Source organism: Lynx rufus, unplaced genomic scaffold, assembly GCF_022079265.1.
Source record: "Lynx rufus isolate CCGP_SWC_20201006 ecotype Redwood Valley unplaced genomic scaffold, mLynRuf1.p SCAF_18, whole genome shotgun sequence".
Lineage (NCBI taxonomy): Eukaryota > Metazoa > Chordata > Mammalia > Carnivora > Felidae > Lynx > Lynx rufus.
The window spans coordinates 38,634,726-38,657,457 of NW_025814832.1; the positions used below are offsets into that span (position 1 = coordinate 38,634,726).

The 22,732-nt window shown below is 48.3% G+C and overlaps 1 protein-coding gene across 1 annotated transcript in view; it reads left to right on the plus strand.

Annotated features, from left to right (window-relative positions):
- ERN1 (endoplasmic reticulum to nucleus signaling 1) overlaps window positions 1-22,732 on the plus strand; it is a 79,900-nt gene that overhangs the window by 42,526 nt on the left and 14,642 nt on the right. The window contains exons 3-12 of the mRNA XM_047081618.1: window positions 3,388-3,421; window positions 4,427-4,499; window positions 7,669-7,741; window positions 10,081-10,203; window positions 11,569-11,670; window positions 12,286-12,547; window positions 13,847-13,925; window positions 15,107-15,272; window positions 18,878-18,996; window positions 21,951-22,142. Coding sequence (XP_046937574.1) covers window positions 3,388-3,421; window positions 4,427-4,499; window positions 7,669-7,741; window positions 10,081-10,203; window positions 11,569-11,670; window positions 12,286-12,547; window positions 13,847-13,925; window positions 15,107-15,272; window positions 18,878-18,996; window positions 21,951-22,142 — 1,223 coding nt within the window. The remainder of the gene's footprint in view (window positions 1-3,387; window positions 3,422-4,426; window positions 4,500-7,668; window positions 7,742-10,080; window positions 10,204-11,568; window positions 11,671-12,285; window positions 12,548-13,846; window positions 13,926-15,106; window positions 15,273-18,877; window positions 18,997-21,950; window positions 22,143-22,732) is intronic.

Below are 22,732 nucleotides of genomic sequence, written 5' to 3' on the forward strand. Positions count from 1 at the left end.
TCGGGCTCGAGCTGGAGCCAGTAGGAAATCGGGTCCCGTCCAGTGTTCATTCCCTGGGGAGCAGTGAGGAGGTTACTTTCTGCCCAAGTCAGTTCCTCCTCTGAGATCCTTGCCTTTACCTTGAGTAACACCTGTTTTCATGCTTGTGAAGTAACCTCCTCTCCCACCCCCACCCCCACCCCCTGCTTTTTTTTCCTTCTGAAAGTAAAACAGCTTTATGAGATGGCTTTTATCCTTATCAGTCTCCATATAGATAGAGTGGTTTATTCTGGAGCAGTGTTTGTTTATAGCCTTATAGTTAGGCCAGGTTTCTGTTCACATGGCTGAATTGTTTGTTTACTTTTTTTTTTTTTTAAAGCAAGAATCTTGCCTGATACACATTCTCGTTATTAAACAAAAACAGCCACTTTTTCACGTTGGGCTTTCGTTGCACATTTTCAGATGACGCCGCTTGCTTTTATTTTGCTGGCTTTCCAAATATTTTTATCTTTAACCTTTCACGTTATGGGAAATTTCAAGCGTAGGTAGAAGGAATCGCCAAGTGACTCCCCACCAGTGCCACATTCGTCTTTAACAGTTACCAGCAGGCGGCCAGTTTTTGTTTTATCTGCCCTCCCCACTCCCCATGTGGGTTTTTTTTTTTTTTTCTGTAGTATTTTAAAGCAAATCTCAGATTCAAGCGATTCTTCAAGAAACAGACAAACAAAAACCCTAGGGCCTAGGTCACTGCCGTCCCTCAGAAGCCAAGCAGCGCTTGCTCGCCTGTCAGAGCTGATGTAATTAATGGTGGTGCTGTTACCTGCCCACAACTCCACGCGTGTTCCTCCCAGGGACCTTATTTTACCGAGTGGGTGGGAATGCTAAGCCGACCTTCCTCTCCTCTTAAGCCTAGAGAAAGCTCAGATCCTCAACAGCCGCGTAGCTGTCCCACTGGTCAGCTCCCACCGAGGGCCCGTGCCTTCACTGGACACTGAACCTGTCTGGTACAGGACACGTTTGGGGACTTGAGGCCTCAGTGTCAGGTGACCCGTGGACGACCTCTCGAAAACCAGGAAAATCCGCAGCTGAAGGCAAGACCCTGAGAGTGAGCCGGTGCCCGTACGGCAAAGATAAGCCTGTGAACGGGACTCGAAATCCTGTCAGTCTCCGTGTCTCATTTCTGGTGAAAGTGCTAGAATCTGGCAGTGTCTCCTCTTCCTCTGTGTGTGTCTGTGACGCCTTGAAGCAGCTGAAATGGACAACAAAGATGCCTCCCGACTGCCGTGTTTTCTTTGGAATGTGGCATTCCTGCTTTCCCTGGCTTGTGTGGCGTCAGGGCTGTGTAGAAGTAGCGGGTTGTAATTGCACCTTGACTTTGTTCGGTGGGGTGAACGCCGCGTGTCCGTATTTCCTGTCTCTTGCATCAGTCTGTTTGTACCGAGAAGCGATTAATGGGAACGATAAACACAGGCTTACTAACTGAAAGTTCCTCCTGTTTCCTAAAATGTTTTTTGGTTTAATGAATTGTTTGTTTGCTGCCCACAGACCACATGTTCTGTGCGGTCTGTGTGGCTTCTGTCACTGTGAACACCGTATGCTTTCATGTCAGAGCTGGGCTTGTAAAGCAAAGTCAACAGATGATAAGGCTTGAAAGCGTTTTCTTCATCTGAGAGTCCCAGGTGACGGGGGGAGTCAGGCAGCCGTCTGTCACCACATGCACAGCCGGTGGAGCCCGGAACCCTGTGTCCAAAAATCCTGTCCCAATATTAGCCCTCCTTACCCCCAGCTTTGAAGTGGTGGATGGTGGGTCTGTGTAGCCCGTGGGGCTTTGGTTGCTGGGAACCCCCTCACGACTGAGCTGCCTCATGCCTGTGGACTTTAGCCCTGGTCGTGTCACTGTGTTCTCATGCCGCCATTGACCCCAAGGAACCAGGAGCGTCCTCTTGATTCGTGCCTGGGAGAATCAGGAGAGAGAGAGAGAGAGACAATGCTGTTTTTGACTACTGCAGATAGAAAATTGACTTTGGGAAAACCCTTTTTTTCCAGTGTAAAAAGTACTGCCTGTTGTTATACAAGTTTTGGGAAATAAAAAAAAAAAAAGAGGGGGTCATGTATACTTCCAACAAAAATAATTCACAATTAGCATTTTCTGCCTTTCTGTTTTTTTCTGTGCATTGAAGATTTTCTCCCCAGTTGCATTAATACTCTATGTATAATGTTATCTTTTCTCTTGAACATCATAATATAAAGATTTGTACATTTTAAAAAAAATTTTATAAGGCCTTCTAGAAGCGTTGATTTTCTGCCAAGTGGCCAGTCCTTAACTGAGCAGAAATCAAGAGCCGGATGCTCAACTGACTGAGCCACCAGGTGCCTCCTATTTTGTGTTGCTTTCAAACTAGATTTTATAGAAATGGATCAAAGGGAATCAAGGGAAACAAGCCCTTGGAGGCTCTAAGATTGCCCTGTTGCTGCCCCAAAGGGGTGTATTCATTTACCATTCAACAAAATTCTCATCAACAGGAAAGTTTATTCTTAAGTCATCGTTTTGATTTTCCTAACGGGAGTACCTAGTACCATGCCAGGTATCTGACAGGGTGATCATTTAGGTTTTAAAAGTCCTTGATATGTCAGATAGTGACAGTGTGACCCATTGTCCACTGTGGGTTGTGACTGGTTCTTCCTTCAGTGTCCATCCCCCAAGTTATGTGCACATTTCTTTTAAAAAAAAAAATTTTTTTAATGTTTATTTTTGAGAGAGAGGAAGACGGAGTGTGAATGGGGGAGGGGCAGAGAGAAAGGAAGATCCAGAGTCCAAAGCAGGCTCCAGGCTCTGAGCTGTCAGCACAGAGCCCAACATGGAGCTTGAAATCACAAACCATGAGATCAGGACCTGAGCTGAAATTGGACTTAACCAACTGAGCCACTCAGGCACCACCCCCCCTTTTTTTTTAATGTTTGTTTGTTTGTTTGTTTGTTTGTTTAGAGAGCTAGCAGGAGCAGAGGAGGGGCAGAGGGAGAGGGAGAGAGAGGAGGAAATCCCTAACAGGCTCCACACTGAGTGTGGAGTCCGACGTGGGGCTCGATCTCAAGACTGTGCAAGATCATGACCTAAGCTGAAATCAAGAGTCCAGTGCTTAACCAACTGAGCCACCCAGCTGCCCCTGTGTGCATGTTTCTTGACAGCAGTTTTCTTCTACTCTGTTCTCTATCCAGCCTCGGAGACCATCATAAGAGCCTACGTCTGTGTCTTTGGGTGTGTGTTTTCTAAAGTGCCTTCACGTACATTATCTCATGTAGGTAAATTTAAGTTATTGGTGTCACTCGTGAGTGAGTCCTGGGGGGCTCTCTCGGAATCCCGATATTTTAGAGTATGTCTGACGATGCCTTTGTTGTTCTTTTGCACAGATCCGGTTCTGCAGGTTCCAACGCACGTGGAAGAGTAAGTCTTCTGATTTGCTTAAGCACTTCCCTTTAATTCATTTTCTAAACTAGTCAATTAATGTTTAGGAAGCTAGCTGTTGGGAGTACATTATGTGCATAAATGTAAAGTATAATGAGAGTGCTGGAGACAGGAAGTCTTACAGGTTCTACGATCAGGAAAGGGTGGTCAGCTGCTGGGGTCGGTGGCAGAGGCAGGGATATTACAAAGTCTGATGAAAGTCAAGTTGAGTTTCGAGCTTAAGCTGCCAAAGTCCTACCAGAGGGTTTAGATCTCTCCCTCTTCACTGTGTCGCACCATGGAGGGGAAACATGGCCGTGACCTGCTACTACAGCATGTGTGTTATGGCCCCAGCAGGAGCTCACATGATGGGACATCCTAAGTACAGAAAAGGTTCAGCAACAGGTTTCTGAGTGACTAGTCAGAGCGCAGACTTTAGAAGGTTAACGTGACCAAAGACCGCGTTGTATCTGCTTCGTGAGGAGCCATGTACTGGACACCATCCATCTCCTTGGCAGGTCCTGTCAGATGTCAGGCTTTCAGAGTCTGCTTTTATTGCCTCCAGTTTAAAAATAAATGTTTGTTGAACACTGAAGGTAGATTTGTCCTACCTGTTTATGTACTGTTCCATGCTATTAAATATTAATTATTAAAGTTCTGTACACAATTGACTTGGAAACTGGAAAGCAGACTTACTGGGTCCTTTTCACTTATTTATCACCATCCAGGATGCTTTGACCAAACGACAGTTTACTCTTCTGTGGTTGGTTTTTTGCTTTTTTTTTTTTTTTTTTTTTTTTCTGCAGGTTGCTTTTTTCTGCTCAAACATAGCCTGTCACCATAGGGATATTTTATTTGTGGCTAAAAGTGAAAGAGCCGTGGGTAGAATTGTCTTATACGCACACATCCTCCCCCTCCTCCCAATCACGGCTTTGCATGGCTTTGATATTTTGTTTTGTGCCCTGGGCTGTAATTTATTATTGATACTCATTGCTTAATCTCTAGGCCTGCCTTCCTCCCAGATCCCAATGATGGCAGCCTGTATACACTTGGGGGCAAGAATAATGAAGGCCTGACGGTGAGTGCATTTAACTTCTTTGTGTTCTTCAGAGGTTCCAGACCAGTGGTCCTCAACTGTCGCACACCGAGATCACCTGAGAGCTTAAAAAAAATTCCCGGAGATTCTAATTCAGGAGGTCTGCAGTGAGACCTGGGCATCAATATCTTTTTTACAGCTTCCTAAATGAGCTTTTAACTGGCAGCCAGAATTCAGCAGCATTGATCTAGACCAGCAGGTTCTCAAGGCCCAGCCAACACACTAGAGGGGTACGATACTCCCTTTAACAGCAGGGCTTGCTCCGACTAGTGATTTCAAATTGGGGGTGGAGGGTAGTTTGCAGCCCTGCCCACCTCCACCCGAGCAGACATCCCTTTACGAGGTAGGGGGGCAGGTGATGTTCCATTCCCAACTTTATCTGAGAATCTAGACCAGTGGTTCTCAACCTTAGGTACACATTGTAATAACCTGGGACCTCTAAACCAAACAAAAAAAGACTGAGTCTGGGTCCCAATCCCAAAAGCTTCCATTTAATTGATCTAGGTCATCAGGAATTTTTAAAAGCTCCCTAGATAAGAGAATTTAGAAACAGGCCCACACAGACGGGCACCTGATTCCTGACAGAGGTGTGGCTGCAGTGCAGTGGGGAAGGGTGGTCTTTCAGTAAGTGGTGAGTCACCTGGGATATCCACGTGGAAAAAGAAGCTGAGCTCTTGCCTCACACCAGACACACAGAACTCCGTTCCGGAGAGATTGCATGTCTAAGTGTGAAACGTAAAAACAAAACTTTAAGAAAAAAAAAAGAAAGTAATGGAACATCTGCACGACCTTAGAGTAGGAAAAAATTTCTTGGATGAGATAAACAAAACAAAACAGAAACCACCACCCCCCCCACTAATGAGAAAGGAAAACAAATAGATATATTGGACTATATTACAATTAAGAATTTTTCTTTGTTAAGAGACACCATTAAGAGAGGCAGGCCACAATGTACTTGAAGTACACATATGACTCCAACAAAAGATTCATAGAACTCTTGGACGCTGCTGGTGAAAGTGCAACTTGGTATATCCGGTTTGGAAACTGGCAAAATCTGTAAAGCCTTATGACCCAGTTAATCCTTCCTGGGTCAGCGTGTACCCACAGAAGTGTCTGTGTCTATGTTCCCCAAAGGCAGGTACCAGATGTCCTGCAGCATGATGCAGAATAACCAAAAAGTGAAAACTGTCCAAACAGCATCAATAGTGGACAGGATAAATAAATTATGGGATAGTGATACACCTTCAATGGTCTCCACCAGTGAGGACCGACGGCCTGTGACACTACCCAGGAGCATGGATAAACCTCACCAACAGGAGGTTGGACAAAAGATGATAAACCAGAAAGGCTACACACTGAATGATTCATTTATGTAAAGCCCAGAGACAGGAAAAACCAGCCGATGCTGTTTTGAAGTCAGGATAATGATGGCCCTGGGAGGGGATGATTGGAAGAGAAGGCGAGGGCTTTCAGAGCGCTGGAAATGTTTTGCTGCTTCATGTGGATGCTGGTTACATGGGCTGGTTCACTTTGCAAAACTTAGCTGAGCTGTGCACTCAGTGTGCTGTTTGTACGTTCTGCTTCGATAGGAAATATTTTTTCAAAAGCCTCCAAGTGACTCTGATGTGCCGCTAAGGCCGAGAAGCAGCGGTCTAGACTGTAAGTGGCTGTGAACTCTGATTGGCATATTCTGACACTGTTTTATGAATGCCTGTGACTGGAACAGATGGGAGGAGGGCAAGCCTTGTGGAGAGGTGTGTGCGTGTCTCACCTCGAGCATCTCTCTCCACATTCCGGAGCCTGTTTCCGAAGCACTTTTCGCTAGACCCTGTGTGGGACTATCTGTAGAAGTTGTCTCCTATTTCAGCAGCCCTCTGGGATACAGGTGTTATCCCATATAAGACGTGTGGAAGCCTCACCCACAGAAGTGAAGGAATGTGCCCAAGGCCAAAGCTTCAAGTGTTGGAACTGGCCTTGAGCTCTAACCTCCAAAGGATGCTTTGACCACCACCCTTCACGCCTTCCTGTGTTCCGGGAGCGGTGTGTTTCCCCCTTGGGCCAGGGAGTCCTGCAGAGCTGTTTAGCAGACGCTACAGGATTCCAGACTGGAAGCCTTGCGATGACTTTCTGATTCTCCAAAACACCTGACAAAAATCCAGTCAGTCACGACAGCCTCTCTTTGGCATTTGTCCTTTTCTAAGGCTTCATTTAAGTGTTGGGATAATGGGAAAATCCAAACGATTGATTATTTAAAGTTCTGTTTGTTAAAGCTAGAGAGAAATCTTTTTCTTTTTTGGAGAAAAAGATGACAGTGTGGTAGAAGCAGGTATATGTATAGAATAGTTTCAAGAACACAGAATGTTCCAAAAATAAAGTATACTGAAACGAATGTTAACCAGAAGAACCCCTCAGATGTCAGCTGTGTGGACTCAGAAGAATCAGTTTTCTGATGAAATGCAGTTGAAACATGTGGATTCCTTTGAGTTTCTTTTCCTGGCGCCTACCATAATTTCTTTCTAATACTGAAAAAGGCTTAATTTTCTGTGTTTTTCAGTAGAGAATTATTTTCTGAAGCAAACATCAGAACTTCTTTTTCCACCTCAAGCTCCTGGGTCACCCACATAATGCTGACTTCTCCTTTCCCTTCAAGCTTCAGCCGGGTGCTGGGGTCGCTTCTCTTCAGAATGAATCTCTTGGCTCGCACACACTCTGAAAACATGTCATTCCACTCAGCCTCGCTGGTTCTGGGTCAGTTTTCCAAGACAAGAGAATTCTTTCTGTCCACCCCTCCCGCCTCCCCCCACCGACCGCCCCAAATTTCAAAGATTCTGTCACTCTCCATATTTGTGTAAGTGTTTTCAGCAAAGGTTTGTGTCTTCCCCAGAAGTGCTCTGGACAAGACACTCTGAGGGGCTCCTGGAGGGGACCCGGCGGCTGGAGTCTTGTCCACAGTGGATATGGAACACTAGGGCATCTAGGCCCCCCTTGTTCTTGGGTTTCCAGTCAGGAAAACTCCCATCTACCATCAACACTGCTTCTCTCTTTTTTGCAGAATTGGGTAACAGAAAGACTACAGTAAAATTATAATAATTGCACAAGACTTGGTTAACTTATTTTTTCCTTTCCTTTTTTTTTTTTTTTTTTTTTAAAGAAACTTCCCTTTACCATCCCAGAGCTCGTACAGGCATCCCCATGCCGAAGTTCAGATGGAATTCTCTACATGGGTAAGAGTTCCTGTTTTCAACACCGAAACTTTGATCTCTTTGGAAACGAGTCCCAGGTTCTGGGACAATGGTGTGTCTGAGAGAGAGGTGTGCGGTCACTCCCCACCAACCCTTCTGGGAAAGGTCTTTCTTGCCTTGGTTGTGCTTGTTCACGCCAGGATCAGCTGACCAATTAAGGAAAGGTTCCCCCCACCTGGGAGCAGACTTGACACATTAATATGGTTACTCATTTAACAAGCTTTTTAGCTGCTGTGTTGACTTACCCCTGTGATTTAAAGATTGCAACATACCCAGAAGCAATTGGATGAAATTTAAAGTGAACACAAGACTCTGAGCCAAGAAAGGGAAGCCAGGTTTTGCCTATTAATTATAGGACTTTCTTAGTATTTCCTGCTATCAGAATATTGGATAAAACAGCACTTAACAGCTTGGCTAGATAAGCTGCCTTCATACCTGTGGGGGTCACCTCTTTGAAAGCATCAGATCGCCTCTTTTCTTTTACCATGTTGCTGCCAAAATGTCAATAAAAATGCATTTGTAATACAAAGGAGAGCTGTGTTTATCTTGAAATCATAGTGGTAATAATATCCTGTATTTATACAGCAGCTTTCCTTCTGAGGAGCTGAAAGTTCTTATTGCCTATTCATGCCTCGGGAGCTTTATGTGTGTTTCTGGGCATTAAGTGCAGGCTGGATTTTTAAGTTTTTGCCAGGGACGCTGGAGCTGTTGCTTTCTCGCACACCTTCAGAAAGAGGAAGTCCCAAGCCTTGAAATTCAGAGGAAGTGATCAGCAGAGGCTTTCTTTCTCCCCTGGGCCTCGCTCTGGGCCCATCTGACCATCTGTGTCCCTGTTTTCTGTCTAGTCTTCTAGCTTTTGCCAGCAGCTCATCCCTTATGATGCATTTAGGATAGTGTGTTTCCATCATCTTCGTGTGGTACCCTCTTAAGTGGTTCATTAAACATATTTAAAATTGTGGCAATTGCCCCATCCATCATTAAAGAGGTAACTGAGTTATGCAGACTGTAATGGTTCTTGAAGTAAGGGTGCCATGCCAGATGGAAAGGGCTCATGGTCACAGCTGTTGGGTGATGTTTTCACTCTACGTGCAGATCTTTTTCATATTAAGATTTTGTTGTTGAGAACAGAAAGTTATCATCGACAAGTTTCACATATGTAGACTAGGCATATACATTACATCTGTTAGAACTAAGTGTAGCTTTAGCAAATTCTGATGACCTGTGATCTTCCTGACATCCCTGTACTCTGCTTCCACGTTTCCCTTGAAAGAGGAACCTCGGCCAATAAGTTAGGAAGATACAAGTGACCACGTAAGGCCATGCCTTACAAAACGGAAATGCACACATTATGGTGAATGCGTTGACTTTCAGATGAGAGGCCCATGCTACGGACTCACTATCACCGGGATGATGTTCTGGTGTATGTTCCGTAGATCGTAGATGCATACGCTTTGAGATTCCCCAGGAGTGTTGTTTGGCTGTGCTGTCTGCCTGTTCATACCTTTTAATCAGCTGACTGAGGAGTAGGGTGTAGTGTGTGGCTGGCAAATAACTTGCTGGCTGGCGTCAGGGGCTGAGAAAAGTTCGGCCTCATTAGCACCAGGTTGCAACGACTACTGCCCGGTCAGAGGTATCAGCTAATTAGAGATATAAACAGTGACGGTAGATCCTCTTAACATGCGGGCTCGTTAGTAGGGATGCGGAGATCTATGAATAATGGTTACCAGGGAGATGAACCCTTGGGTCCCTTTCTATATATAGATCCTAGTCTATGGGAAAAGGATTGTCCTTTATAGGCCAGGCTTTTCATATATATTTTTTCAGTTTATTTATTTTGAGAGGGAGAGTGAGCGGGGGAAGAGCAGAGAGAGAGAGGGAGAGAGAGAAAAGCCCAAGCACGCTCCGTGCTGTCAGCACGCAGCCGGATCTCACGAACCGGAGCCAAAAATCAAGACTCGGATGCTTAACCGATTGAGCCACCCAGCGCCCCCCCCCCACCCCCCGCCCCGAGGCTTTTTTATATTTAAGGCCACTAATCAAGCAATAAAATCTATGAGTTATTAGGTTAGTAGGTTTGAAGAAATTTTTAAACCATCATTAGGTTATTAAGTTATTATAAGACCCAGAGGCTCCAGAAGTTTTATGATCTCCACATTACCACTTACCTTGTCACCCTTGGAGCATCATGGAAATGTCTCCAACATCACAAGAACTTCAGGCCTCTCGGCACAGAGAACGTTTTGGCCTGCTCGTTTGGCAGAGATACATTTTTTCTCATATTGGATGAGCATAAACCACAGCGTGTCCTCGTGACCTTTCAGGTAAAAAGCAGGACATTTGGTATGTTATTGATCTTCTGACCGGGGAGAAGCAGCAGACTTTGTCATCGGCCTTTGCAGACAGTCTCTGCCCATCAACCTCTCTGCTGTATCTCGGGCGAACAGGTAAGAAGGAACCTTTTATTACCTACAAGCTGCCTCTTTCCAAAAAAGAACCCGAAGTAGCCTTTGCCCGGGCTTCATTCTCTAGAAGGTCTCTAGATCTGTTTTCTCCAAATGCAGATTTTACCACATTGTTCCCCTTTAGAAGACCCCACAATGGCTCCCCATTGCCTGAGGGATTAGCCCAAACCACCGCAGCCTGCAAAGCCTCCACTGACTTCCCCTTTTGTCCCCTGCCTGCCTTGGCTGTGTTTCCCTCCCTCAAACATTTCCCAAGCAGTTCCCAGAAGAAGCAGTGCTATTTTTAAAGATGTTCAGTAGCGGGTCCCTCTCCGCCAGGTATGCACATTTTTGCCCTGATTTGATCTTGACCTTGAGGCCTTTTTTTGCAGTGAAAATCTTTTCCAGCTCAGCTGGGGCATCGGTTCTGAACCCTCTGTATTTTCTCTGTATTCACTTGAAAACTGAATGGTTTCTTCTTCAGCTTCTCTGTCCTGCATTATATTCAAGAAACTACTTGGGGTGCCCGGGGGGTCGGGTTACCTCCACCAGATCCACAAGTTCCCAAGGTGCTTTCTTGCACTTTTCCAAGTGACTGCAAGCACTGGTCTTCCTAATAGTGTGACCACTGTGTAACCTGGGCCATCCCTTTGCAGCTTCCGGTAGCATTTCCTTACGGCTCTTCCAGTCTCCACGGTGACCTGCCAGCCTCCAGCTGCCACCTTGTCCCGGTCAATGCTACATGCTTCGTTTTTTTGTTATGGCCCTACCCCACTTCTAGGTACCCTTCTCTAAGATCAGCTATCTATTGCTATATAACAAAGTACCCCATAACAGGTGGTTTAAAAAAAAAAAAACCATGATAAAAAAAAAAAGTGATGTGCAATTAAAACAAGAAAACAAAACACCAACAACACCATGATATTGATTCAGTGAGTCATGAGTTCAAGGGTGCAGTGTGACTGGCTTATTTCCGCCCCACATGCCATCGGCCGGGTTCACTCGTGTCTGGGACTTCAGTTCTCATCTATGTGGCCTTTCTCTTTCTACATGGATGGCCTGGACATTTTACACACAATTTAGAGAGGATGTGTCTGTAGTAATTTATTTATCTTAAAGTGTATTTATGTATTTTGAGAGAGAGGGTTGGGAGAGGGAATCCCAACCAGGCTCTACACCCAGCACGGAGCCCTACATGGAGCTCGATCTCAGGAAACCGTGAGATCAAGACCTGAGCTGCAACCAGGAGTCGAGCAGTTAACCGACTGAGCCACCCAGGTGCCCCTTGCCTACTGTAGTTTAGATACGGGCAGCACCTCAGCAGGAGCCGTGGCCCCTCCAGGTAACAGGCTGGTGTGTGTTCTCCAGAGTACACAATCACCATGTACGACACCAAAACCCGCGAGCTCCGGTGGAATGCCACCTACTTTGACTACGCGGCCTCACTGCCGGAGGACGACGGGGACTACAGTAAGTGCTCCCTGGCGGCTGTGCGAGGTTGGCTGGGTATTTGTGACCCATGAGGAAGCAATCTCTCCTGGACGCTGGGTTTTCTCTTAAGGCACTCTCGATCGCCAGCTTCTGGGCTTCTAGTAAATAATTTGACAGTGTTGAAGGCCGGGGCTGGGGTGAGAAGTGTGGAGGGAAACCTCAGTGAAACAGGTGGGGAGTTTAGCCTGAGAGGAGGGAGGGGTGCGCTTTGGTGAGTCCCTCCGTGTCACAGAAGGAACGCACCAGAAGCCCATGGGAGGCAGAATTAAGCGTCAGCTGTGACATCGACAGCCCACCCCGTTTCTCTCGCAAACACTCCCCCAGCTCAAGTGGATGCTAAAAAAAGGTTTTGCCATCTGAACACCGATACCTGAAAGTCTGCCAGAAATCTCCTCTGTGGGCAGACGTGGGCAGTGTCGGTGGTCAGCTTTGACTTTCAGCCTGATCGGTCGGTTCAAAATGATTGCTATACAATATCAGAACCATAGGCCCCTCCTCTGGCTCTTTTCTCCTCCATATTTACTCTCACTAATTGAACAGAGTGCTGAACAAAGTGGGGTGAGACCGCATGCTTTGTTTATTTGATCTGTACAGAGATGTCCCACTTTGTGTCCAACGGCGATGGGCTGGTGGTGACCGTGGACAGTGAATCTGGCGACGTCCTGTGGATCCAAAACTACGCTTCCCCTGTGGTGGCCTTTTATGTCTGGCAGCGGGAGGGTCTGAGGAAGGTGATGCACATCAACGTCGCAGTGGAGACGCTGCGCTATCTGACCTTCATGTCTGGGGAGGTGGGCCGCATCACCAAGTGGAAGTACCCGTTCCCCAAGGAGACGGAGGCCAAGAGCAAGCTGACGTGAGTCTGGGTTAACTCGGGGGCAGAAGAGGGCAGCTGCGACCCAGACGTCCCAGTCCTGCTGCAGCGTAGCGTGCCAGGGCTCGAGGCACACATCTCTGAAGCCGTGGGGTGTATAAAGAGCCTAGACGGGCTTACTCAGAAAGCTCACAATATGTATAAGAACCGGGGCATCCCTTGATGCTTCAGAACTTTTGAACATTAAATAAATTAAAATCATGAGCAGGGATAAGAAAGACACTGCCAGTATATAGCTACAGTACAATTTGGATATGTCTCAGCTGGCGGGAACACGGGAGGTGTATTTGTTTTTTAACTGTGGTTTCTGGATTTTTGCTGTTACTGAAACATTGTAAAAATCGGGAAGAGTGTCACAGTGTGTACGTCTAAGACGCCCCAGGCTTGTGGTCACCATCCCTGCCTGTTAACAACCTGAAACTCGGTCCCTTGGACTCGCTGCCTCCCAGTCCCCACCTTACAGAGCTGCAGAAAAGAGCAAAGGGGACTGGAAAGTGTTCTCTGAGTTGTACACCTTTGAAACGTAAAATATTTGTTGAGAGAAGTTCCAAGAATTCAGTGGACGACCAACCCCAAAGTGGCTGTTGACAGAAACCAGAAGGGTCTGGAGGTGCCACCCCCGCATCTTTTTTTTTTTTTTTTTATATATATGAAATTTATTGACAAATTGGTTTCCATACCACCCCCGCATCTTCATGCCGACACCACAGCCAAAGCCCAAGCCCACCCACCCCGGGGAATGGAAGTCTTACCCGGTTGGAACTTTCCGTGTATCCCTTGGCTCTAGCCATCCTGATTAGAGCAGTTGACTGTCTCTTAGGGCTTCTGTAGAACCTCTAGACTCCTTGAGAATCTGGAGAGAGAATGGCAGCTTGGTTGTTGGAGCGTGCTGTGGCCGGGACCATCTTACCTTAGAGGCTTGGCGATGGTTGCAAACATTCGGTCCTTCCCGGATGGTCACCGCACCTGGTTCTTTCTGCGGACATCGTGGGCATGCCGTAGTGTGGCCCTGCCATTTGCAGAGGAGGAAACCCAGGCTTGCGCTTAGGTGACCTGTGCACATCTTTGTTTGTAGGCAGTGAGTGACAGCGGGGGCCTGCAGTCCAGGTTCCCAGGACAGTAGCTCGGCCTTTACATCCCCACCGCTCGGAACGCTAGGGGTTAATCTGGTTATTCTTCTGAGTGGCATTTGGGGCCGGGATACTTCTCTCCAGAAAGGCCCCTTTGGTGGGATGCAGGAATTAAATGGCTGTGGAATGTGTGTGTCTGTTTGTCTCCTAGGCCCACCCTGTATGTCGGGAAATACTCTACCAGCCTGTATGCCTCCCCCTCCATGGTGCACGAGGGGGTCGCCGTTGTGGTAAGTCTACTTTGGGGGGCTCACAGATGCAGCCTCCTCCTAACTGCTCCTGTTCCATTTAGCAAGGATGACTCTGAGTTATAAGTGGACATCCTGTGGGTAAAGCATCAAGACACAGGTCTCAAATCCTCAGAGACAATCCCTGCCCATACCGCGTTCTACTTTGTGAGGAAAGATGCGTGACGAGAGCCCTGGTCATGCCACTTTGCTTTCATGTTCAAGTCTAAAGTCCCCAGGCTGGTGTTCACGCCTTCCTCAGTCCAGTCACGCAGGGCCCTTCGGCCACACTGCTGGTGTCTCTGGGAGAGTCGGATGGTCCATCTTCTCCCCGTTTCCAGAAGTTTCCTGTTCGCCTTTCTCCACCTTTGTTCAGGCTGCACCTCGCGCTTCAAACGCTCTCCTTTCCTTTCTCCTGTCCGAAGCCTTCCCAACCTTTTGTGACCTGTCGAGGTCTCCTCAGACCTCACCGGCCTCTTCAGACTGCTCTGTCTCTGCATGTTCGAGGCGTGATGATCGTGGCCGCTGGTCGGGTCCTTACAGCACTGGAGCTGTCTGGTCGGCATCTCTTGTCTTCTCAGTTAGACTGTCGGCCGCTCCTGTGAGCAGGGCAGCGCCTGCACCCGGCTCCTGGCTGGAACTTGTTCTGCCCTGGTCAGTGTCACCCTGCGGACTCCTTCACTTCCCTCTGCTCCTCACAGGAGCCTCTGGGAATTCCACACGCCTTCTGCCCGGTTCCCAGACCTAAGAATTTTAAAAGATGTCCACGATATAGGGCGCCTGAGTAGCTCGGTCAGTTAAACGTCTGACTTCGGCTCAGGTCATCATCTCATGGCTTGTGAGTTCGAGCCCCACAGCTCTGTGCTGTGCTGACAGGTCAGAGCCTGGAGCCTGCTTCGGATTCTGTGTCTCCATCTCTCTCTGCCCCTCCCCCGCGCACACTCAGTCTCTCCAAAAAATAAACATTGAAAAAAAAAAAAAAAAAAAGATGTCCGTGATAAAGATGTCACCACGGCCTTGTCACATGTTGAAGGAGGGGCCTCTGCCATCTTAGGGCCTTTGTGTCTTGTTCCGACTGTCCTGGACCAGCCCCACACAGAAATCCCTTCTCTGGAGGGTGGCCATCCCTTGGGTGCTCGTCCGCAAGGGCTGCCACAGGCCTCACTCCTGTTCTGTCTTCACAGCCCCGGGGCAGCACACTTCCTTTGCTGGAAGGCCCCCAGACTGACGGGGTCACCATTGGGGACAAAGGGGAGTGTGTGATCACGCCCAGCACAGACCTAAAGTTTGACCCTGGGCTCAAAGGGAAGAGCAAGCTCAACTACTTGAGGAACTACTGGCTTCTGATAGGTAAGAGTGGGTCTCTCGGCTCCTCAGGCGATGGCGTGCTGCCCCCTGGTGGGCAAAAGCCCTCCGTGCTAGTTACTGTGGTTAATGCACTGTGCTCAGTTCAGGTCCAAATTAGTCTTTTCAGACCTGGGAGCAGTTTTACCCCCAAGGAAAATAAATAGAGTAGCTGTGTTACCAAGTCACTTCTCAAAAATTGCTTAATGTTACAAAACTCAAGTACCGACTAACATAAAATTCGTGCAGTTATCTGGCACACTGAACGTCTTCCGTGCCGGGCATTGGCAGTAAGCACTTTAGAACCCGTCTCCTTGTTTCTCACAGCGGCCCCTTGTGAGGTAGACACTCTTGTTATTTCCACTTATGGGGAACCAGGGCGGTTCCTATGGAAGAATTCCCTTGGGGTTGGTGTGGGAGCCAGGGCTGGGGGAGGAGAGGGTTGGAGACCCGGGAAGGATTGGGTGGGGTGAGGAGTCTGGTTCAAGGCTAGACTTGAGTCAGGGAGCCACGGCACAAGTCCCTGGTGTGGGGGGTGGGGGTGGGGGGGTGGTCCCTTTTCCTTTCTCTTCCATTTCTTGCTGTCCTTGCTAACGGCCCTTGGGTTGAATTGGGGGTCCTGTGAGCCACGGAGATAAGTCGAGATGACACCCGAAGGCAGTGAGTGTGACAAATGAAGGCAGTCACGTGAGAGGAGCTGTGTCTCTGGCAAGTGTCCCAAGCAATTAGAGCAGGACAGAGTTTTCTTGAATCTGATTTGCCTTCCTGTGCCCTGTCTTCCCCCAAATCTGCTGACTGTCAGCCCCAGAGGTGGTGAGAGGTGAGGATGTAGCCTTGTGGGAGGAGAGAGGAGGCGGGGGGGCGGGGTGCCAGAGCACACGGGTTGATGAGGTCCCCCCACCCACCCCCACTACCCCTTTCTCTCCCCCGCCCCCCTACTAGCAGCTGACTGGAATGGAGGGGAGAGAGGGCAGTGCCAGAGACACAGGGAAGGGACATAGAGCGGCGTGGAGGCGTGCGGGCCCAGGAGGCCGCAGGATCTGTCCCGCAGCGGCATCCGGACGGGGGTGTGTAACGGGGTGTTGCAGACAGGAGCCTGAGTGTCCTGGAGTCCCGATCGCTCCCTTTGTGGTTGTCCGGGTCCTGTTCTTTTTTGTTCTTCCTGACTCCCTGTAGCCACTTTCTTCTGGTTATTATTTTTACAGAATAATGGGCAAAGGAGATAACAAAGTAATTCTACCTTTTTTTTGAACAAAAGTAGTTTCAAGAGCATGTGTGAGTGGACCCAGGTGAAGAAAAAAATAGCTGATGAGTGGAGGCTATTAAAATCACAAGGTCATTTAGTTTTATGTACCAGTTAAGGGTTACATAAATTGCCCACCAGTAGTCACGAAGTGAACAAACTGTTGGAAACTAAGGAAATGTGTGTGTAAGACTATAAAAAACATGGGGAGAAAGTCTTCATGGCTATGTTGCAAAAAGATACCCTTTTAAAAAAAAATTTTTTTTTTAATATTTATTTTTGAGAGAGAGACAGAACATGAGTGGGGGAGGGGCAGAGAGAGAGAGGGAGACACAGAATCCGAAGCAGGCTCCAGGCTCTGAGCTGTCAACACAGAGCCCAATGCAGGGCTCGAACCCACAAACTGTGAGATCATGACCTGAGCTGAAGTCAGATGCTTAACTGAGCCACCCAGGCGCCGCAGAAAGATATCCTTTTAAAATGTAAAGGTTGTCCAAGTAAGACAACTGAGAAACTCAGCAAAGTATAAAGAAGTAATTAGGGGATCCTCTCACACCTCTGAAGTCCCCTTGAGGAGCTCCAGAGCCAGTCATTTTTAAATAAGGCAGTGGAACGACTTGACCATCTCTGCATAGACTCAGGGCCACAGGTACAATAACATACGCTCTTTTACGTCCAGCCTTGTCCTTTGATTTGGTGTTTGTGGACGACATTAAGGATCTTGCCTCTTTCACGCTGGTCTGGAAAATAAACTGAGTCCATTTACCTTGAGTGGCACGGCCTTAGGGTTTCCCCTGAGCAGTGGCCCTAACCCGGAGTGCCCTTGGCTTCTCCTGGGGGCTCTGTCACAGAAGCACGTGTGGCCCCTGCAGATCCCAATTCAGTAGGTCTGGGGCAGGGCCTGTGCTTTTCGCTCTGGAGCCCAGACATGGTGATGAGGACAGATAAATCACTAAGACCAGGTACTGTTTGTACACGTTTGAGGATCTCATGATTGGCCTTGTGGAGCCGCTGGTTCGGAGTGTGCAGAATGAGATTCCTAAAGGCCCAGATTTGGGAGAAACCTGTTCAGGAGAAGTAGCCCTGGAGGAAGCGGGCTGTGGGCTAATCAGGGCTGCAGTGGTCTGTTGGGGGGGTAGGTGCAGGGTTGGGGGAGGCTCCTGCAGCACAAGGCGGCACGTGGAAGGCACCCTGCTTTCCCCTAGAGCGAAGGTTTCTTATTAGTGAACCTCAGAGGCACCGGGAGAAACTCACATTCAGACCCCCGGGCCCCATCAGCAAGTCTGATCTCAGGGCTGAGGTAGGTGGACCCGACCTGAGGACACCCTGCTTCACGGCAAAGCATGTCTCATGGTCCTCACCTGGCGATGGTTTAAAACAAAACAAGGTTTCCCTTAAAGAGCAGTCTTCTCTTGTAGATAGAGAACTGACCTAAAGATAAAGATTTTTTCCAGATCAAGGAATGTACACAGCTTGGACTAGTCCTTGCTTATTTTTGTCTTGGAAATACAGATCATAAAATCTTTGATAGGTTTGAGAGAACAGTGGAGGGATCCATAGGGTGAGACCCGAATCACAGTGAAAGAACAAAAAAGAAAGTATGTCAGGGGGCTGACAGCCCAGCGTGAGAGTGAACTGGTTCTTCTGGGTAGTTAGTACAGGAGTCATTTAACGTTAGAGCTAAACAGACTTTCCGGCCAGATCAAGTCCCAGTTGCTTATTTTATATTCAACTTTGTCTCTCTTACAGTGATATGCACACAGTAGGCGCTCAATCAGTGTGTAACATGTACTAGATAGTGTGGAGAACAGGGAGTGGGCGCTGAGAGAGCCGTGACCCTCTGCTCCCCAGCAAATACATCGCGTTTCTCTTTTATGCATAATTCACCACTTCCCAGGATGGAAGTATGCATGCAGATCGTCGGAATAGAACTCCGCCTGAGCAATTTAAATATCAAGGGGGGGAATGTGAGACTCTTAGTAGAGGGATATTACAAGGTAACTGGGGAGAACTGCGTGAATTTTTAATGAAGCTTCATGATGCTTGGGCAGCATACAGTCTAAAGTAGGAATTACCCACACAAGTCTTACTCTGAACACATCTCAAAGGTCCTGATTCCTCTCATGACAAGGACACTTCTTCATCCCTCATTATGAGATTCAGAATACTGTATACGTGCCACCGAGTAATCAAATTTCTGTCTCGATGAGATTTTTCTGGTAATTGCCTGTCGTTTTCTCTCACTTTACATATGTGGGTGTTTGCGCTGTGGGCCCCTCAGCGGGGAGCCACTGTAGGCTAAGCTTAGCATGGGGGGCTTTCACCGTGTGGGGGGCTGCTCTCATGGAAGGCTTGTTTCCTCTCATAGGACACCATGAAACCCCCCTGTCTGCGTCTACCAAGATGCTGGAGAGATTCCCCAATAATCTGCCCAAACATCGAGAAAATGTGATTCCTGCCGATTCAGAGAAGAAGAGCTTTGAGGAAGTGAGTGGGGCGTAAGCAGTTAGTTCCTGGCTCCTCATGTGAGGTGTTGGGGGCTAAGGCATTTGCCCTTGGCTCTAGAGCTTACAGTGAACTCGGGAGGGGAGAGGGATGCTCGGGAATCCATAGCATGCATCACCCCGTGACAGACTGCTGGGGGGTTGGTGCTAAGGGCTTAGTGAAGGCTGTAAGAAGGGTGGAGGGATGGGGGGGGGGTCTGGCCCGGTGGGAGAGAGGCAGAGGGCACTGGAGGGAAGAGAGCAGCAGAGATGAGGGCCTGGAGGTGGGACTGACCTTGCCTGGGCACCTCTGGGGCTGATACCTACTCCGAGGCCACGGGGGGGGGGGGGGGGGAGTCGTGAGAAATGGGGCCGTGTCCTACAGAGGAACCATGTTACCAAGGTTCGCTGGCACGTGGCAGTGGAGCAAAGGGTTGATGAAAAGAGGACGTGGGAGACCTGAAGCTTCACGAAGCCAGGAGTGGCCCTTTGGAAGCAGCCTGCTTGGCTGCTCGGTCTGGTGGGGACCCAGAGTGCCCACGAGATGGAGCTTTGGGCAGTGGGGAGGCCCACCCAGGCGGTAGCTGCCATGAGCCTCTGACCTGGGCTGCCCTCCTGCAGCCCTGGGGAGACAGGGTGCCAGTCAGGGTCTCAGCTGGACACCAGTGGCCACTCAGATTAGGACGATCGGAGGGCAGTGTAATGAAGAGATTATTCACACAGATGTGGACAGTCCCAGGGCTTCTCTTAGCATCCTTTAGCCTGAAGTTGGGGGGAGGGAGTGGAAAGGGCCCCAGGCCAGGAGCCTAGAGGTTCAGCTGACATGTTCAGCAACCCCACGGAACTGGACCTCATTCTCCTCCCTCTGGCCCATCTGCTGGTGTCCCAGTCAGAAACCAGGGGGCTGGGAGACAACTGCTATGCCTGTAGGTGGCACAGAGCAGGTGGAGAAGGCAGGAGGGTGGCTCTGTAGGCAGGCGTCCAGCATGGCCAGTGAGGTGGGGGCGGGTCTGAAGGTCCATTTGGACTTGGCGAGTCTTGGCATCCTTGCCATGGAGACCCCAGGCCCGAGAAGGGGCCTGAGAAGGGACAAGGTCCAAGGAAGACGAGAGGGGCTGGCTTGCGGGGGGACCACGATCACGTTAAGTTCACTGTAGGGGTCCAGATTTTATCCAGAGAGAAAGGAAGGAAAAGCATGTGCCTGTTGAAAATTCTAGAGCAAAATATCTTGAGTTGCCTGTTACTCTAGAGGTAGCCAGTTGGGAAAATACATGGAGTCCTAGGACAGTGATTTTGGAAAGCACTGGTGCCCTGAAGTCTCCATCTGATTTTGATCTTATCAAAGTCACTCCTATCCATCCTGGAACGCTTAGAAAATAAAAGTATGGAGAAGGAAAGAGGACAGTACCCTTAATGTAACACCCAGAGGTAGCCACAGTTAGGATTTTAATAATCATCCAAACTTGAACAGAGTTTTCTAAAACTCCATTAAAATACTCTGAAGTACATTGATATGGCAATAAGGCACCTTCTTTAACAAACGCGTTGGAACAGAATCTAACCAAAGGAGCGTTGCTCCTGGTCACGTGCTCAGCAGACATTCCTGAGCTGCCTGCTCCACACCAGCCGTCCCACCCCGCCCCATGCCCTGTAGGGGTGGGGCAGCTGCTGGGAGAGAGCCCTAGGCAGGACGGGAGAGGTGGGTGCGTGGGGTCGGGTGTTGGGGGGGACGCCAAACCCTCTGCACTTGCCCAGAGGCCGTGCAGTCACTTCATTGGACAAGCAGTAATGGCACTCCTGGAACCCTGGATGTTCGAGAATGAATCGACGTGTTCTGTAAACTGTTCTTGAAGTCCTAGAGCCCCCAAGAAGTTCAGACGGAAGGTCCACTTTTATCTGATTTCATTCTGGGCTTCCCAAGTAAAAGTTTCTTTAACAAAAGACTCTGATGTTTTTCTGAAACTTTGAAAAAAGAGTGGAATACTCGAGAAAATGATTTTGTTTTTGGAGTTGCCCCGGAAGTTTATAAGCCACAGAAGCAAGCTGCTTCATTACTCTTCAGCCGCGTGTGTGTGCACACACATTGTTTTCCTTTTTATTTTTTAAATTTATTTATTTATTTTGAGAGAAAGGGCACATGTGTGCGCACGAGTGGAAGAGGGGCAGAGAGTCGGGGAGAGAGAGAATGCCAAGCAGGCTCTGCACCGTCAGTGTGGAGTCTGACACTGGGCTCGATCCCACAAACTGAGGTCATGACTTGAGCCAAAATCAAGAGTCTGACGCTTAATCCACTGAGCCACCTTTTTAATGTGACATGGTATTAATGACTGCCAACATTTTTACCAGACTTTGTTACAGATGATTTCAGAGTTTTCCCAGTTATCAAATCTACCATCAAAGGAGGAGGTCTCTGCCTTCCGTAAGGCTTTTCTTTTTTTTTTTTTTTTTTAATTTTTTTTCAACGTTTATTTTTATTTTTGGGACAGAGAGAGACAGAGCATGAACGGGGGAGGGGCAGAGAGAGAGGGAGACACAGAATCGGAAACAGGCTCCAGGCTCTGAGCCATCAGCCCAGAGCCCGACGCGGGGCTCGAACTCACGGACCGCAAGATCGTGACCTGGCTGAAGTCGGACGCTTAACCGACTGCACCACCCAGGCGCCCCCCGTAAGGCTTTTCAAAAGAATATGGGATCTGAAGCCATTTCCAAAAGTACTGCTGTTAGAACTGTTTCTCAGTACTGATACAATCACTACAATAAAGCATGGCTTCTCAGGGCAGTCACTTTGATAAAGGCAGCGATTGTTTGGCTTTGTGATCTTTGATGAGCTTTAAAAAAAAAACACATTTTACGGTGGGGGTCATTCCTGGTAAATAGTCATGACTACTCTTGACTATTTGGCCATTTTGTATCTGGCTAGAAATTCTGCAGTGACATAGTCCCTCTGTCCCACACAAGGTTATCAACCTGGTCGAGCAGACTTCAGAAAACGCGCCCACCGCCGTTTCACAGGAGGTGGAGGAGAAGTTCGAGCATGCCCCCGCTAAGCCCGAGGCCCCCGTGGACTCTGTGCTGAAGGACATAGCCACCATCATCCTGAGCACCTTCCTGCTCATCGGCTGGGTGGCCTTCATCATCACCTACCCCTTGGTAAAGCTCGGCCCCTTCCCTTTGCCTTCCTGTATGTTTTTGAACTGTGCTGGTCACCTGATGTTCATGACAAACCAGCAGATATGTTTCCTTTCACATTTAAGAGTAAGTATGTGCTTCTCTTCAGAAACATTGTAATCAAAGAGACACTAGCTTCTCAGGAAATTTTTTTACCTATGTCTTAGAGTTAACTCATTGTAAAAGCTGATTTGTAAACCTTGCTTGCAGATCACTTTAGGGTTTTCTGTTTGTTTTTATTTTTGTTTTAAGAGAAGGAAGTCCTTCTTAGAGTTTATTTATTTATCTTTGAGAGAGACAGAGACAGCGTGAGCAGGAGAGGAGCAGAGAGAGAGAGAGGAGGAGAGGAAGAATCCCAAGCAGGCTCCTCACTGTCAGCACAGAGCCTGACGTGGGGTTCAAACTCATGAATCCGTGAGATCGTGACCTGAGCCGAAACCAAGAGTTGGGACGCTTAACCGACTGAGCCACCCAAAGTTAACTATTTCCCTTTTTGAGAATAGTCATAATAGATGAAAATCCACTTAACTTTCCTCCCTTACAAACTGCCTCTTAGAGACACTAGCACGAGT